General features: G+C 43.8%; 1 protein-coding gene across 4 annotated transcripts in view; it reads right to left on the bottom strand.

The window, feature by feature from the left end:
* Window positions 1–18,532, bottom strand: part of LPIN1 (lipin 1) — a 95,248-nt gene that overhangs the window by 17,532 nt on the left and 59,184 nt on the right. For 2 of the 4 annotated variants that reach the window (XM_037812665.1, XM_037812666.1), the window contains exons 13-15: window positions 5,733–5,810; window positions 5,514–5,606; window positions 1,809–1,888 (exon numbers count right to left, since the gene is read on the bottom strand). In XM_037812665.1, coding sequence (XP_037668593.1) covers window positions 1,809–1,888; window positions 5,514–5,606; window positions 5,733–5,810 — 251 coding nt within the window. The remainder of the gene's footprint in view (window positions 1–1,808; window positions 1,889–5,513; window positions 5,607–5,732; window positions 5,811–18,532) is intronic. The other 2 variants (XM_037812667.1, XM_037812668.1) reach the window with 1 other exon arrangement.

Raw genomic sequence — 18,532 nt, 5'->3', positions numbered from 1 at the left:
CTGGACACCTCTGTCAGCTGGGAAGGCACACGGCTGGTGTCTGCTGGTCCTTTGCTCCTGGGTTGCTTTGCTTTCAGCTTCTGATTCCAGTGGCTCCTCCTTAAGCATCTGTGGGGTCTCACTTAGCTTCTCCAGGAAAAACCCTGGGCTTCATCTCTCAGCTTAGCATCTCCCAACGTCCTCTGTCCACATCTCCAAGCACCTCTCTGTGTTGGCTCTGAGTTCTCTCTCTCCCTGAGCCTCTTAAGGACTCCAGTGAACCAACTAACACCCACCTCAAAGGGGCCGAGTCACATCCACATGGAAAAAATCTCATCAAAAGAACCTCCCACAAAAGGTCTGCCCCCCACAAGAGTGGATTAAAAGAACATAGTCTTTTACAGGGTACCTAGCAGATTCAAACCAGCCCACCAAGTATTCTTGCTTGCAGGCCCTTCCCGAGAGGAGGAGGCAGAGATGGCGGTATGGAGAGAACGGAAACACAGCAGCTCACCCACCGCCCTGCCTGCCCTTGTGAGGCTGTGGGCGCGTCAGGACCGGGCGGCAGGGGGACGGGGCACGACCTGAAGCCGCCTGGGGCCATCGTTGAGTTCAAAATCCATTTTCCAAAGCCCTGCCCACTCCAACACCCTACTCTTCTCTGCAGAAAACAGGAAAGAAATCAGAGTTTTCCTACCCGCCACATGCAATAATGCCTGTGTTTCTTTTTCCCACAATGAATTCTAGAAATAAAATACTTTAAAATATAGAGCTACGTGGTGACGGTGGCACAACACCGTAAATGTAATTAGCAGCACTGAATTACATATTGGAATGTGGTTAAAGGGGGAGATTTTAGGATGTATATGTTACTAGAATAAAAATTAAAAATAAAAATAGAACCGTACAACACAGTGAATCCTACCGTAAGCCATGGACTATAGTTGATAACGATTATAAAAATGTTCTTTCATGAATTGTGACAAACATACCACACAAATGCAAGGTGTTAATAATAGAGTGGTCCATGGGAACTCTGTGATTTATGCATCATTTTTACGTAAACCTACAACTTCTCTAATGAGCACAACTATATACATGCAGAGCGAGCGGGCGCTCCGGCAGGGGGGCTTGCAGCCGGCCTGCGTCTCCCATAAACTGGTGAAGAGACACTGGGAGAAGCTCGTCCGTCCTGCAGCAGTTCAGCAGCGTGCACACCTACTATGCGCAGGCAGCGGCTTGCCTCCACAATAGAAAAATGAAAAGGATGTGGCTCTCACCCCGAGCAGCCTCGAGCTGTGGCTCCGCTCACCCGCCCCAGCAGGTGACGGCCTCGGCCCAGCAATGGGGTCCCCAGCATGGCCGCCGCCGCCCCATGCACATCCCACCCCAAAGGCAACAGCACCAGGGCCGGCAGTGTGCTCAGAACCTCATCCCCACCACGCCAGGCCACGCTACGCCACGCCATGCCACACCAGGCCATGCCAGGCCACACCAACATGAGTCCACATCAGACCAGAAGCAACACGCGTCCCAGCGAACTGGGACAGAGAAAGCTCCTTCGGAGGGGAGCCCTGCGCCACCGTCCAGGCGGTGGTTCATTGTCAACGTCCTCTGACCACCGAGGGCGGCCAACACGAGACGTTCTCTAGCTACAGCATCTCACCTACCCTCACATTTACCGTGCGGTTTGGAGACCTAGGAGCAACCACCTTCGTTTTGCTAATGAGAAACCACGGTGAATGAACTGCGCCAGGTGAGGTGTGGCAGGGCAGGGCGGGGCCAGGCCCGCAGGTGGGCTGCAGCCCCCCGGGGAACTGGCACTGTACCTGGGGGACTTGCCAAGCTGCGGCAGCTGCTCTCCGGTATTGAGGCCCTTTCCAGCCAAGCACTGCTCAGGCTTATTTTCCTGGAGAAGAAAGGAGGAAGTCAGGGACAGTACTGAAGGGAAGGGGTCTGAGTAAAAGTAACAGCTCATGGTCCACAGTGGCTCCCCTGGGCCAGGAGAGAGAGGCACGCGCCCCCGGCACGGCCCTGGGAAGCCCTGGAGACAGCCGTGTGGGCAGGTTCTAGTTAATCCCTTGCTGAGAAATATAAAATTCAGCTGAGAAATATTTTTGACAAAAATGAGTCTGTTATCCGTAAGTGTTTGTGGCACCAAATCAAACTCCTTAATCACTGTAGCTTATACAAATGCTTTATCAAGGCCTGCTTGGATACCTGAGGGCTTTCAAAATGTTTTCTTATAATTGCTCATAGAAATGCTTGGAAATATTTTCACACCACATTTTGCTTGGGAAAAAGTGGTTTCTCTTTTGCAATACCACATTTTCTTCATAGAAAATGCTCCTGAGGTATAGAAAGAGCCTCAGATCTCTTGGAGAAGACCCAGGCTCAGTCCTGCAGCTGATGAACCTTGGGCCAGTCATGTCCTCCGCAAAACGGGGTGACAACACGATCCCACAGGGTTGCTGCTGGGATCGACGGGCACCCAGAGCCGGCCGGGAAGAGCAGGACGCTCGCTCTGAGTGTAGGAGGCCAGAGGGAAACGTCAGAGGACAAAGCGAATGAGACTAAATCTCATTACTTGTGGCCACTGGCTCAGCAGGTAGGTTACTGTTTTCCACTGCACAGCTTTAATAAAAAAAACGACTATTAAACAAAATAAGAGGTGATTGTCAACACACGATAACTACAAACTATTTTTAAGTGCCTTTAGCTTTTTATAAGCGCACCGTCGGCGTGATGACACACCCAGTCATTCTGATCCATCAATTGAAGAAGGTAACTTAGTTGCCGCCACATTTCTCCATTAGATAGTTCAGGAAGATACATCTATCGAAACTAAAACACTCACTTCTTTTATGAGATACTTAATCTCATGACTGCATTTCCCTCAGTGCATACTAGTGATAATTTGGATAACCTACAATACAAATGTCTTTGAAACAGCCTCCTGCCTTAAATTCTAGAACATTCTGCTCACTAGTAGGCAACTAGAAAGGCCTGTTGTACTTTAAGTTGCCCCAAAGCAAAGTACACGTGTCTGCTCTAGCTTGTTTATACCCTCGGAGGAAACAGGACAATCGGTAAAGCTCAGGATTGCTGACAGAAAATGTCAAGGAACAATTAATGTTGACTAAACTCCTGTGAACCAACAGCACACATACCGAGTCCCACTGGGGTTCCTTCACGGTTACAAAAACCAACCGCTGTCCTGGTGCTTTTCTCACACTGCGTCGTCTCCCCACAAACATCTGCCAAACCCCTACCCTGGCCCCAAGACGGGCCACGGCGCACCGCAGGCCTCCGCCATCGCAGAGTTCACCTCTAGAGAGCAGGAGAGATGCCAACCCAAAACCACACGCACGAGCGCAGGTGAGATTCACGAAGGAAAAGCTCCAGGACGACGGAAGCTGGGAGGGCAGGCCTGGCCAGGCTGCTGAGCGGCCTGTAATTAAGGGAAGAGGGCGCAGAGGCCCAAGAGCAACGAGGCAGAGAGAAGTGGCCCAGGCGGAGGCCTGCGGTGAACACCCCTTTCAGCCAGGGAAGCTCCAGCAGATGCAGGAGAAAATGGCAAAGGTGAGGCAGAAGGGGGCGGGGGCAGAACACAGCCCGCAGGCCACGTCAGGGATGCTGGTGTTGACTGAGAGCCCCGGAAAACCAGGACAAGCTTTCAAGCAGGGCTGGCAGAGCTGACTGGTACCCTAAACAGACCCAGCCAACCACAGCACCGAGCATGGAGGAGAAGGACAAGCAAGGACACACACGGCCCGTGTGGAAGCAAGCCTGGGGGGCAGGCAGTGCGAAGGCAAGTGGAGAGAAATGGACAAAACTGAGAAGCATTTTGGGTACTAAACTGGTAGGACTCGGTAACGGACTAAATGTGGGGAGTGACCAGAAAGGGAGCATCCAGGCTAAGCAAGCACTTGGCCTGTGGATGGGCAGTGACACCTGCATGTGCTGGTTTGAATCTACTATGTCCCCAGGAAAGCCATGTTCTTTCAATCCAGTTTTGTGGGGGCAGACTTTTTATGGGTGGGTTCTTTAGATTAGGTTGTTTCCACGGAGATGTGAGCCACCCAACTGTGGGTGAGACCTTCTGATTACATTATTTCCATGCAGGTGTGGCCCCACCCATTCAAGGTGGGTCTTGATTAGTTTACTGGAGTACTTAGGAGAGCTCAGGGGCCAGCACAGACCCAGACGCTTAGAGACGCTGACAGGAAGATGTTTGGAGATGCTAAGCTAAGAGATGAAGCCCAGAGTTTGCTCCAAAGAAGCTGAGAGGACCCCCAGATGCTTAGAGAGAAGCCACTGGAATCAGAAGCCGAAAGCAACACAACCTGTGAGAAGCAAGGGGGACCCACAGGAGCCAAGAAAAGCTGAGAGAGACATTTTAGAGAGAAGCTAAGATATGTAATCCAGAGTTTGCTCCCAGGAGAAGCTAAGAGAGAAGCCCAGAAACACTAGAGAAAGCCGCTGAAACCAGAAGCTAAACCCAGGAGAGAAAGTTCAGCAGAGCCAGCCATGTGCCTTCCCATGTGACAGGGGAACCCCAGATGCCAGCAGCTTTTCCTCAGAGAAAGTATCTTCCTCTTGGTGCCTTAATTTGGACATTGTCACGGCCTTGGAACTATGAACTTGCAACCTAATAAACGCCCATTGTAAAAGCCAACCCATTTCTGGTATTTTGCATTCTGGCAGCTTTCGAAAACAGGACACCACATTTTCTGAGCATGGCCCCAGTAAAGGAAGAACTCACAAGTACCAGGAGTTCAGTGTTTGAAATGGTGAGTCTGAAGCGCCCTTGAGCACCCAAGAGGAGACGTCTGCTCAGGGGCTACGTGGGAAGGAGCCTGCAGAGCCGAGGAAGGTCTGGTTGGAAATTAAATGGAGTCTTCAGCAGACTGCCTGCGAAGAGCTTAAGGGAAAACAGAAGAGAAGGCCCTAAGCCAGCTCTTAATGAAACACAAAATTAAGTGGTCTTCTAGAGGGGCTTAGTCAGGGGAGGAGGAGGATGGGACCCAGGTGAACACACTGGCATGGGAGCCAAGCAAAGGAAGTGTTTCAAGAAATGGGTTGAGGGGTCAAGAAAAAGGAGACCTGCAAAAATTATAGACGTTTATATAGAGGGAAACGAAACCATGTATATTTAGTCATGCCATTTAAGTGAAATGACAAATGAGAATTAGTCTGCTGTTGCAAGTATACCGTATTAAAATTATCCTTATAAGCAGCAAGAAGATATTTAATTTTAAAACCTTAAAGCTGAGAGGATGCTTGCTCATAACTGTCACATTAAATCCTTTCCTTTTGCACTTTTGCAGACGAGGGGGCATTCTGGAGCAGGGGATACGCGCACACAGGCCCCGAGCGTACGGGTGGCAGAGCCGGGCGTGCACCCAGCTTCCCGCTCGCTCACAGAGCAGCCCGTGGACACCCAGTGCCGGGCGAGAGGAGCCTGAGAGCTCCGGCACTCGGAACCACAGTCTGCCGAGCGCAGGAGAAGCACGGGCTGTCCGTGTGCTCACCTCTTTGGTTGTGGTGTTTCTTCCACGCCACGAAAACCACCAGCGGCCGCCCTTTCTGGGCATCTTGTCCCTCACGATGGACTCCACAGTGGCCTGTTTCAAACGGACGGCAACATAAATAATGGAGCCAAAAAAAGGTCAACTCAGCACATCCAAACCAAAAAAACACACGTGCAAATTAAAGTAAGATTAAAAAAAATCAGGGAAAGTGCAACATACTGTTTGTGGATTAAAAACTTTAGAGAAGCAAAACCTAATGGCATCCAAAATTACATTAAGATAACTTAAGCATGAAGACTTAAGAAGATGTTAAAGGAATAAACAAACAACAAATAAAAAACAACACAACAACAGAAAAAGAAAGCATTAAAAAATCATTAGCGATTAGTAACACCAGGAGCTTTCAAATTAAAGCAGCTTATTTTTAACATAGTAATTGTTATCCTCAATATGATGATTATAAAATTAAAGATGAAATGATTAATATGGAGTACAGGATAAAACAGTTTTTAACAAAAGATAAAATGTTTAGGCTCATTTAATTAAATGTAAATTTCCAAATTTTGACAAACTGAACATTAATAGAGGCATTTGATTTAAAATCGCAAGTATTAAAAAGAAAATTCATACTCCTAGACTTTTGCCTTAAAATAAATGAAAGTTTGATGGGGGTAAGATTAAATACTAATTAATAATTTTCTAAGCATTTCCAAAGTACTACACATCTACTTGAGGACTAATTCCAGGACCAAGGTAAATATTATTTGACTTCCCTTCCTCAGTTTATAGAGCTATCAAGAAACTTAAACCTCAATTAGTAATGACAGAAAGAGCAAGTCTTTCAACTTAGGTTGCAGGTAAGTGGACAGATAAATAATGCACCTATTTAGCCTGAAGTATGCTTCCTTTTATAAGTAAAATATCCTGGACACAAAAGAGACTCTGAATATGCTAAAATGCAAACCATGTGCACTCTTTTTGCTCATGAATAGGAAAATTCATAAAATGCCAATTCTCCTATAGTCCCTAAAACTCATCCATAAATCCAAATTTAAAAAGAAAAAAATAAGAAAAAAACAGGATTATTTTCAGACCTAGACAAACTGATTTTAAAGTTCATTTGAAAACAAAAACCAAAAAGAATAACCAAGAAAATTCTGAAAGAGAAAGGTCTAAGTAGGCACAAGCCCTACCAAATATCAAAATATATTTAAAAGCTACAGCAATTTAAAGCAAGTAGCGTGGGAACTGCATAATCATTAACAATGGAGCAGAAGAGAAAGTCCGGATAAGTCCAAACTTATACAGAAATTTAATATCTGATGCGTAGGGAAAAGGGATATTGACCAAAGGCATTGCAATAGTTAAGTTGCTGAGCTGGGACCTGTCAGAGGCCTCCCCACGTGCATTATCCCCTAATTTCTCACCAACAGCTCCCAAACTCTGCTCAGGGCTTGGGCTCAACCCCAGGGGTGAACCTCAACCAGCCCAGGCTGTTCACGTCATTACACTGCGTTGACCAAACTGGTTTAGGGTCGGTCTCGTGGCCAATGTTTGGCCGACGGGATATGAGAAGGCTGCCCCATCCTCCTATTCCAGATGTGGTTGTGCGAGGAAGTGATGGTAGAGCTGAAATCCACAGAGAAACTAAGCCAGATTAATAAAACCTGAAGCTACTGACTGCGGAGGTTCTTACGATGTAACATCATAAACCCTACTGCCTTAGCCTTTTGGTCATTCTGTTTCGGGCAGCCAAAAGCATCCTAAGTGGCTCGACAAGCAATTGGTTCCTTATACCCCACTCACTGCACTCAAATAAAATCCAAATGGATCGGAACCATTCATTACTCCCAAAATAAAATCCAGTGGATCAAAGACTTCTAGTTCTGGTCAACCAAGGGGCTCCAGGTGCCGATGGCCCCCCTAATCGTGGACATCTAGCAAAACCTGGCAGAGCCCTCTTCCTAAAAACTCCAGAAACGGTTGAAGGGTCACAGTAACTGAGCAAGTGCCAGACCAGGAAAATGCAGCTTGAAGAACAGTAGGCAAAGCCCGTGGCGCCGGGTGGGGCTGCCTGCACGCCCAGCGGGGGATCCGGCCTTGCTCCTGTGGGAGCAGAGTGACCGCCGCACACCCTGGGGGGCCTGAGTGACCGAACCCGAAACGAACGGTGTATGAAATAAATAAGTCAAAGCGGCCTGGGACAAAGCACAGCCTCCACTAAGCTGCAGAACAGGGATCCCAGGGAGGGAGGAGGTGGGCCGCATGGGGAGCTGAGGGAGCCTGAACTCCTGTGAGCAGGGCCACCAGCGAGCAAAGCCTGAGACGATGCAGACTCAGAAAAGACAGAGGATCCTGCGCGTCGCAGTCGCTCAGGCTGACCTTCCTCAAAGGCAGGTGGAGCTCTGGAGATTACCAGCCTAGGCCACGAAAGGGGCTTTCACTTTGGTTGGTTTGTCTCTGTGAGCTCCTGGTCCTGAAGGAAATCTCTGTCATCTAACATCATATAACCAGGTGTGTACAAACTTAAGGAACAGACAGCTCAGGGACTAAATCCCAGAGCACACACTTTAAAATAAGAAAATGTACAGTGCGCAACAGAATATTACAAGACAAACATGAAAACAGGAAACGAGGCCCTTTCCAAAGGAAAAGATAAAATCCAGAAACCATCAACAAAGAGGACCAGACTTCAGACACACGGGACAAAGACTTTTAAAAAATCATCCTCAACATGCTCAAGGAGATAAGGAAAACACGGAGAAAGAAACTAAAGGAGCTGAGGAAAACAATGATGAACAATATGGGAATCTCAGTAAAGAGCCAGAAATCTTAAAAAGGAACCAAACAAAATTACTGGAGTTGAAGACCACAATAACTGAAATGAAAAGTTCCCAGAGGGTTCTGACAGCAGATGGGAGCTGGCAGGAGAATCCGTGATCTCAAAGACAAGACAACTGAAGTGATCTGGGCTAGGACTTAAAAGAGAAAAGAATTTTAAAAAAGAAAACAGAGCCTAAGACACCTGTGGGACACCATCAAGTGCACCAATATACACACCATGGGGTCCAGGGAGAAGAGAGAGAGAAGGGGAAAGAAACAGTGGCTACAAGCCCATGAATTTACAGAAGTCATGCATACACATATGCAAGAAGCCCAGTGAACCCCAAACAGGACAAACGCGGAGAACCAAGGCCAGACACGTGGTAATCAAGAGACGACTGAAAGCTGCAGGAGAAAAACAACATGTTACCTGCAAGGGGGTCCAGTAAGATAAGTGCTGATTTCTCATCAGAAGCCTTGGAGGCCAGAAGACAGTGGGACAAAACAGTTAAATGCTAAAAAAAAACAACTGCCAACAAGAGGGACTTCCAGGAAGATGGAGGAATGGGACAGGCAGAGCCCACTCCTCCACCACAAACCCCCGATGCACAGGCACAAACCGTCCAAAGCAGGGGTTCCGGGCTCGGGGACCAGGGGCTCTGTGTTGTAGAGGGAGGACCTGAAGGAAAAGCGGAGAGGCTACGGCTGGGAGGTAGGGTGAGTGTGCTGGATAACAGCCTCCCCTGGGGCCTGCCACCGCACACTGGTCGTTCAGGTGGCCGAGGAGTGGCTCTCCCACCTTGGTGGCCAGCTGGGGTGGTCAGCCTCTCAGTCCCGCAGCCTGGAGTTCCCGCCTGGGAGCCAGAAGACTCGTTTTATCCACAGACCTTGCTGCGGGCACCTGGACTTGGGGACACTGGGGGACCCTTCCCCCGGTAAGAGGGGGACACAGGGCACAGCTGACCTGACAGCTGGCCAGCGAGAGGACACTCTGGGTCCCGCTGCCCCACTCCTTTGTAGACGGGCGCTCAGGGCGCTCACCATGTACATGAGGGGCAAGAGGGCCACACCGCAGCACCAAGCACCCTCCCCACCTCCAAGGCCCACAGATGCCCACCAGCCTGGGTCTCGCTGGCTGGTGAAAAGCAGGGCACAGGGAGGCCTCCAGCCTTGACTGGATTTTCACCTGGTGTGGACTGTGCCCGGTGGCTGCCACAGCCGGGAAGAAGCAGGATTGAGGGGAAGAGGGATCCAACAGCACCACCTGCTGGGAAGACGGGGAAAGTGCAGTCTGGCAAACTGCTTTTCTGCCCATCCTCTAACAGACTTACGAAAAGGGCTGCACCCCCTATGTGAGGTCCCAGCCTTGCTTTGGCTGGGAATAACTGACAAGCCAAGGGCCAAAGGAGACCTTCAACACAAACCCAAGCAAAAACAAAATATTAGAGGAGCAAGGGAGACCGACTTCCAAAATAGCCTTATCAAGGTAATCAAATGCCAAGAAACCAGCAAAAAATCAAAAACCATATGAAGAAGCAAGAAGATATGGACAAGCTAAATGACCAAATTTAAAAGCCGGAGGAGACACAGAATCTGGAACAACTAATCAAAGATGTACACACAAACCTCCTAAATAACTTCAATGTGCTAGCTAAAGAGATAAAGGGCATCAAGAAGACACAAGAAGAGCAAAAAGAAAAATTTGAAAGAATACGTAGAAAAATAGGAGCTCTATCTATAGATAGCATGTCTATCTCTAAAGATACAGTGGATCAAACTAAAAATATACTAGAAACATACAACAGCAGATTTAAGGAGGCAGAAGACAGAATAAATGAACTAGAGGACAGACCAACTGAATTCAAACTCACAAAAGAACAAATGTTGAAAAAGATGGAAAAATTTGAATTGAACCTTAGGGAAATTATGGACAATATGAATCACACAAATATAAAAATCATTGCTGTCCCAGGAGGAGAAGAGAAGAGTAAAAGGCTAGGAAGATTATGTGAGGAGATAACTGGGAAAAACTTCCCAACCCTTATAAAAGACACAAATATGCAAATCAAAGAAGCCCAACAAACTCCAAATAGAATAAATCCAAATAGACCCACTCCAAGACACATATGAATCAGACTGTCAAATGCTGAAGAGGAGAAAATCCTGAAAGCAGCAAGAGGAAAGCAACTCACCACCTACAAGAGAAGTCAAATACAATTAAGCACTGACTACACATCGAGCACAAATGGAGGCAAGAAGGCAGTGGTATGATACACTTAAGATTCTGAAAGAGAAAAATTGCCAGCCAAGGATTCTTTACCCAGCAAAGCTATCCTTCAGAAGTGAGGAAGTGCTTAAAATTTTCACAGATAAACAAATGCTGAGAGAATTTGTTAACCAGAGACCAGGCCAGCAAGAACTAGTACAGGGAGTTCTGTCAGCTAAAAAAAAAAGACAGAAGAGAGGCTTGGAGGAGAGCATAGAAGTGATGTTTATCAGTAAGGGTAACTACTAAAGGGATAAAAAAAGAGAGAGAGAGAGAAACACTAGATCTGACAAATAAAAGCCAAGGGATAAAATGATTGAAGTAAGGACAACTTTTACAGAAATAATATTGAATGTTAATGGATTAAACTTCCCAATAAAAAGACACAGATTGGCAGAATGGATAAAAAGAATATGATCCATCTATATGTTGTTTACAAGAGACTCATTTTAGACCCAAAGATGCAACTATGCTGAAAGGGAAAGGATGGAAAAACACATTCCATGCAAGCAATAATCAAAAAGAGCTGGGGTGGCTATACTAATATCAGACAAAATAGACTTTAAACACAAAGAGGTTGCAAGAGACAAGGAAAGACACTATATATTAATAAAAGGGGAAATAACAAACATATATATATTCATGCACCCAATCAAGGAGCTCCAAAGTACATGAGGCAAACACTGGCAAAACTGAAGGGAGCAATAGACGTTTCCACAATAATAGTGGGAGACTTCAACACACCACTCTCTTCTATAGATAGAGCAACCAGACAGGATCAGTAAGAAAACAGAGAACCTAAATAACACAAAAACTGAATTAGAACTATCGGACATATATAGATTGTTACTCCCTAAAACAGCAGGATATACATTCTTCTCAAGTGTTCATGGAAAATTCTCCAGGGTAGACTACATACTGGGGCATAAAACAGGTCTTAATAATTTTAAAAAGATTGAAATTATTCAAAGCACTTTCTCTGATCATGATGGAATGAAGCTAGAAATCAATAATTGCTGAAGAACCAGAATTTCACAAATACATGGAGGTTAAACAACTCACTCTTAAACAATCAGTGGATCAAAGAAGACATTGCAGAGAAATCAGGAAATATCTGGAGACGAATGAAAACAAGAAGACAACATATCAAAACTTACAGGATACAGAGAAGGCAATGCTGACAGGGAAATTTAATAGTCCTCAGTGCCTACATTAAAAAGAAAGAAGGCTAAAACCAAAGACCCAACTGAACAACTGAAGAAACTAGAGAAAGAGCAGCAAACTAACTCTAAAGTAAGTGGAAGAAAAGACATAACAAAAACTACAGTGCAAATAAATGAACTGGAGAACAAAAAAACAAGAGAGAATCAGTAAAACTAAAAGTTGGTTCTTTGAGAAGATCAATAAGATTGACAAACCCTTAGCTAGCGTGACAAAGGCAAAAGGAGAGAAGATGCAAATAAAGAAAATCAGAAATGGGGGGGGATCGTTACCACGGACCCCAATGAAAAATAAAAGATCCTAAGAGGACACATGAACAACTGTAACCAACAAACTTGACAACTTCAATGAAACGAACAAGTTCTTAGAAACACACAAACAACCTACACTCACTCAAGAAGAAATAGAAAACTTCAACAATCTAATCACAAGCAAAGAGATTCAATCAGTCATCAAAAAAGCTTCCTACAGAGAAAAGCCCAGGACCAGATGGCTTCACAGGAGAACTTTACCAAACATTCTAAGAAGAATTAATACCAATCCTGCTCACTCTTCCAAAAAAAATTGAAGAAAAGGGAACACTACCTAACTCATCTATGACACTAATATCACTCTAATACGAAAATTTGACAAAGATACTACAAGAAAGGAAAACTACAGACCAATCTCTCTAATGAGTATAGATGCAAAAATTCTGAAAATATGTACAAATTGAATCCAACAGTCATTAAAAGAATTATACACCATGACCAAGTGGGGTTTATCCCAGGCATGCAAGGGTGGTTCAACACAACAAAATCAATTAATGTAATACAACACACTAAAAAATCGAAAGGGAAAAACCACATGACCATCTTGATTGATGCTGAAAAAGCATTCAACAAAATACAGAATCCTTTCCTTCTAAAAACACTTCAAAAGGTAGGAATCGAAGGAAAATTCCTCAACATGATAAAGGGCATATATGAAAAACCCACAGCTAACATCATACTCAATGGTGAGAGACTGAAAACCTTCTCCCTAAGATTGGGAACGAGACAAGGGTACCTACTGTCACCACTGTTATTCAACACTATGCTAGAAGTTCTAGCCAGAGCGATTAGGCAAGAGAAAGAAATAAAAGGCATCCAAATTGGAAAATAAGTGAAACTCTCATTATTTGCAGATGACGTGATCCTATATTTGGAAAATCCTGAGAAATCTATGACAAAGCTACTTGAGCTAATAAACAAATTCAGCAAAGTGGAAGAATACAAGATCAACTTGCGAAAATCAGTAGTGTTTCTATATACTAGGAACGAGTTAACCAAGGAGGCGATTAAGGAAAAAAAGTCCATTCACAGTAGCAACTAAATGAATGCAGTACCTAGGAATAAACTTAACTAAGGATCCAGCCAAGGGCAGGGCAAGATGGCAGACTGGTGAGCTGTATATTTTAGTTACTCCTCCAGGAAAGTAGGTAGAAAGCCAGGAACTGCGTGGACTGGACACCACAGAGCAATCTGACTTTGGGCATACTTCATAAAACACTCATGAAAACGTGGAACTGCTGAGATCAGCGAAATCTGTGGGTTTTTGTGGCCGGGGGACCCGCGCCCCTCCCTGCCAGGCTCAGTCCTGTGGGAGGAGGGGCCATCAGCTCCAGGAAGGAGAAGGGAGAACTGCAGTGGCAGCTCTTATCGGAAACTCATTCTACTGATCCAAACTCCAACCATAGATAGACTGAGACCAGACACCAGAGAATCTGAGAGCAGCCAGCCCAGCAGAGAGGAGACAGGCATAGAAAAAAAAAAAGCACGACAAACTCAAAAATAACAGCAGAGGATTTTTGGAGTTCTGGTGAACATAGAAAGGGGAAGGGCAGAGCTCAGGCCCTGAGGCTCAAATGCAAATCCCGAAGAAAAACTGATCTCTCTGCCCCCTGGATCTTTCCTTAATGGCCCTAATTGCTTTGTCTCTTATCATTTCAATAACCCATTAGATCTGCAGAGAGGGCTTTTTTTTTTTTTTAATCTTTTTTTTTTCTGTTTCTAAAACAATTACTCTAAGAAGCCCAATACAGAAAGCCTCAAAGACTTGCAATTTGGGCAGGTCAAGACAAGAGCAGAACTAAGAGAGCTCTGAGACAAAAGGCAATAATCCAGTGGCTGAGAAAATTCACTAAACACCACAACTTCCCAAGAAAAGGGGGGTGTCCGCTCACAGCCATCATCCTGGTGGACAGGAAACACTCCTGCCCATTGCCAACCCCATAGCCCAGAGCTGCCCCAGACAACCCAGTGTGACAGAACTGCTTCAAATAATCCACACACACCACAAAACTGGGCGTGGACATTAGCCTTCCCTGCACCCTCAGCTGGTTGTCCCAGAGTTGGGAAGGTGGAGCAGTGTGAATTAATAAAGCCCCATTCAGCCATCATTTCAGCAGACTGGGAGCCTCCCTACACAGCCCAGCAGCCCAGAACCGCCCTGGGGGGACGGCACTCACCTGTGACATAGCACAGTCATCCCTCAACAGAGGACCAGGGGGTGCACGGCCTGGACGAGGGACCCACTCGCAAGTCTCAGGAGCCATTCAGCAATACCAAGGACTTGTGGGTCAGTGGCAGAGACAAACTGTGGCAGGACTGAACTGAAGGATAAGACTATTGCAGCAGCTTTAAAACTCCAGGAACACCAGGGAGATTTGACTGTTAGAGCCACCGCCCCTCACTGACCACCCAGACACACGCCCCATATACAGAGCGGGTAACATCAACTACACACGCAAGCTTGGTACAGCAATTGGACCCCACAAGACTCACTCCCCCACTCACCACAAAGGCAAAGCAGGGGAGAACTGGCTTGTGGAGAACAGGGGGCTCGTGGACGCCACCTGCTGGTTAGTTAGAGAAAGTGTACTCCACGAAGCTGTAGATCTGATAAAACAGAGATAAGGACTTCAATTGGTCTACAAATCCTAAAAGAACCCTATCAAGTTAAGCAAATGCCAAGAGGCCAAAAACAACAGAAAATTATAAAGCATATGAAAAAACCAGACGATATGGATAACCCAAGCCCAAGCACCCAAATCAAAAGATCAGAAGAGACACAGTACCTAGAGCAACTAATCAAAGAACTAAAGATGAACAATGAGACCACAGTATAGGATACAAAGGATATCAAGAAGACCCTAGAAGAGAATAAAGAAGACATTGCAAGACTAAATAAAAAAACTAGATGATCTTATGGAAATTAAAGAAACTGTTGACCAAATTAAAAAGATTCTGGATTCTCATAGTACAAGACTAGAGGAAGCTGAACAACAAATCAGTGACCTGGAAGATGACACAATGGAAAATGAAAGCACAAAAGAAAGAATGGGGAAAAAATTAAAAAAAATCGAAATGGACCTCAGGTATATGATAGATAAAATGTCCAAATATAAGACTCATTGGTGTCACAGAAGGGGAAGGAAAGGGTCAAGGTCTAGAAAGAGTATTCAAAGAAATTGTTGGAGAAAACTTCCCAAACCCTCTACACAACATAAATACACAAAGCACAAATGCCCAGTGAACTCCAAATAGAATAAATCCAAATAAACCCACTCCAAGACATATTCTGTTCACACTATCAAATACTGAAGAGGAGCAACTTCTGAAAGTAGCAAGAGAAAAGCAATTCACCACATACAAAGGAAACAACATAAAACTAAGTAGTGACTACTCAGCAGCCACCATGGAGGCGAGAAGGCAGTGGCATGACATATTTAAAATTCTGAGAGAGAAAAATTTCCAACCAAGAATACTTTATCCAGCAAAACTCTCCTTCAAATTTGAGGGAGAACTTAAATTTTTCACAAACAAATGCTAAGAGAGTTTCCTAATAAAAGACCTGCCCTACTTCAGATTCTAAAGGGAGCCCTACCGACAGAGAAACAAAGAAAGGAGAGACAGAGATGGAGAAAGGTTCAGTACTAAAGAGATTCAATATTGGTTCATTGAAGGACAATAAGAGAGAGAGGGAAAAAATATATCTGACGAACATAAACCAAAGGATAGGATAGCTGATTCAAGAAATGCCTTCACAGTAATAACGCTGAATGTAAATGGATTAAACTCCCCAATTAAAAGATATAGATTCGCAGAATGGATCAAAAAAAATGAACCATCAATATGTTGCATACAAGAGACTCATCTGAGACACAGGGACACAAAGAAACTGAAAGTGAAAGGATGGAAAAAAATATTTCATGCAAGCTACAGCCAAAAGAAAGCAGGTGTAGCAATATTAATCTCAGATAAAATAGACTTTAAATGCAGGGATGTTTTGAGAGACAAAGAAGGCCACTACATACTAATAAAAGGGGCAATTCAACAAGAAGAAATAACAATCATAAATGTTTATGCACCCAATCAAGGTGCCACAAAATACATGAGACAAACACTGGCAAAACAAAAGGAAGCAATTGATGCTTCCACAATAATTGTGGGAGACTTCAACACATCACACTCTCCTATAGATAGATCAACCACACAGAAGACCAATAAGGAAACTGAAAACCTAAATAATCTGATAAATGAATTAGATTTAACACACATATATAGAACATTACATCCCAAATCACCAGGATACACATACTTCTCTAGTGCACATGGAACTTTCTCCAGAATAGATCATATGCTGGGTCATAAAACAAGGCTCAATAAATTTAAAAAGATTGAAATTATTCAAAGCACATTCTCTAACCACAATGGAATACAATTAGAAGTTAATAACCATCAGAGATTTAGAAAATTCACAAATACCTGGAGATTAAACAACACACTCCTAAACAATCAGTGGGTTAAAGAAGAAATAGCAAGAGAAATTGCTAAATATATAGAGACGAATGAAAATGAGAACACAACATACCAAAACCCATGGGATGCAACAAAAGCAGTACTGAGGGGGAAATTTATAGCACTAAATGCATATATTAAAAAGGAAGAAAGAGCCAAAATCAAAGAAGTAATGGATCAACTGAAGAAGCTAGAAAATGAACAGCAAACCAATCATAAACCAAGTAGAAGAAAAGAAATAACAAGGATTAAAGCACAAATAAATGACATAGAGAACCAAAAAAACAATAGAGAGGATAAATACCACCAAAAGTTGGTTCTTTGAGAAGATCAACAAGATTGACAAGCCCCTAGCTGGACTGACAAAATCAAAAAGAGAGAAGACCCATATAAACAAAATAATGAATGAAAAAGGTGACATAACTGCAGATCCCGAAGAAATTAAAAAAATCATAAGAGGATACTATGAACAACTGTATGGCAACAAACTGGATAATGTAGAGGAATTGAACAATTTCCTGGAAACATATGAACAACCTAGACTGACCAGAGAAGAAATAGAAGACCTCAATCAACCCATCACAAGCAAAGAGATCCAATCAGTCATCAAAAATCTTCCCACAAATAAATGCCCAGGGCCAGATGGCTTCACAAGGGGAATTCTACCAAACTTTCCAGAAAGAAATGACACCAATCTTACTTAAACTCTTTCAAAACATTGAAGAAAACGGAACACTGCCTAACTCATTTTATGAAGCTAACATCAATCTAACACCAAAACCAGACAGAGATTCTAACAAAAAAGGAAACTACTAACCCGGCCAATCTCCCTAATGAATATAGATGCAAAAATCCTCAACAAAATATTTGCAAATCGAATCCAAAGACACATTAAACAAATCATACACCATGACCAAGTGGGGTTCATTCCAGGCATGCAAGGATGGTTCAACATAAGAAAATCAACCAATGTATTACAACACATTAACAATTCTAAAGGGAAAAATCAAATGATCATCTCAATAGATGCTGAAAAAGCATTTGACAAACTCCAACATCCCTTTTTGATAAAAACACTTCAAAAGGTAGGAATTGAAGGACACTTCCTCAATATGATAAAGAGCATATATGAAAAACCCACAGCCAGCATAGTACTCAATGGTGAGAGACCGAAAGCTTCCCTCTAAGGTCAGGAACAAGACAAGGATGTCCGTTATCACCACTGCTATTCAACATTCTGCTGGAAGTGCTAGCCAGGGCAATCTGGCAAGACAAAGAAATAAAAGGCATCCAAATTGGAAAAGAAGTAAAATTGTCATTGTTTGCATATGATATGATCTTATATCTGGAAAACCCTGAGAAATCGACGATACAGCTACTAGAGCTAATAAACAAATTTAGCAAAGTAGCGGGATTCAAGATTAATGCACATAAGTCAGTAATGTTTCTATATGCTAGAAATGAACAAACTGAAGAGACACTCAAGAAAAAAGATACCACGTTTTCAATAGCAACTAAAAAAATCAAGTACCTAAGTAATAAACTTAACCAAAGATGTAAAAGACCTATACAAAGAAAACTACATAACTCTACTAAAAGAAATAGAAGGGGACCTTAAAAGATGGAAAAAATATTCCATGTTCATGGATAGGAAAGGCTAAATGTCATTAAGAATGTCAATTCTACCCAAACTCATCTACAGATTCAATGCAATCCCAATCAAAATTCCAACAACCTACTTTGCAGACTTGGAAAAAGCTAGTTATCAAATTTACTTGGAAAGGGAAGATGCCTCGAATTGCTAAAGATCACTCTAAAAAAGAAAAACGAAGTGGGAGGACTTATACTCCCTGACTTTGAAGCTTATTATAAAGCCACAGTTGTCAAAA

This window comes from Choloepus didactylus, chromosome 20 (genome assembly GCF_015220235.1).
Source record: "Choloepus didactylus isolate mChoDid1 chromosome 20, mChoDid1.pri, whole genome shotgun sequence".
Taxonomy (NCBI): Eukaryota; Metazoa; Chordata; class Mammalia; order Pilosa; family Megalonychidae; genus Choloepus; species Choloepus didactylus.
This window is presented reverse-complemented; position numbering and strand designations above follow the sequence as displayed.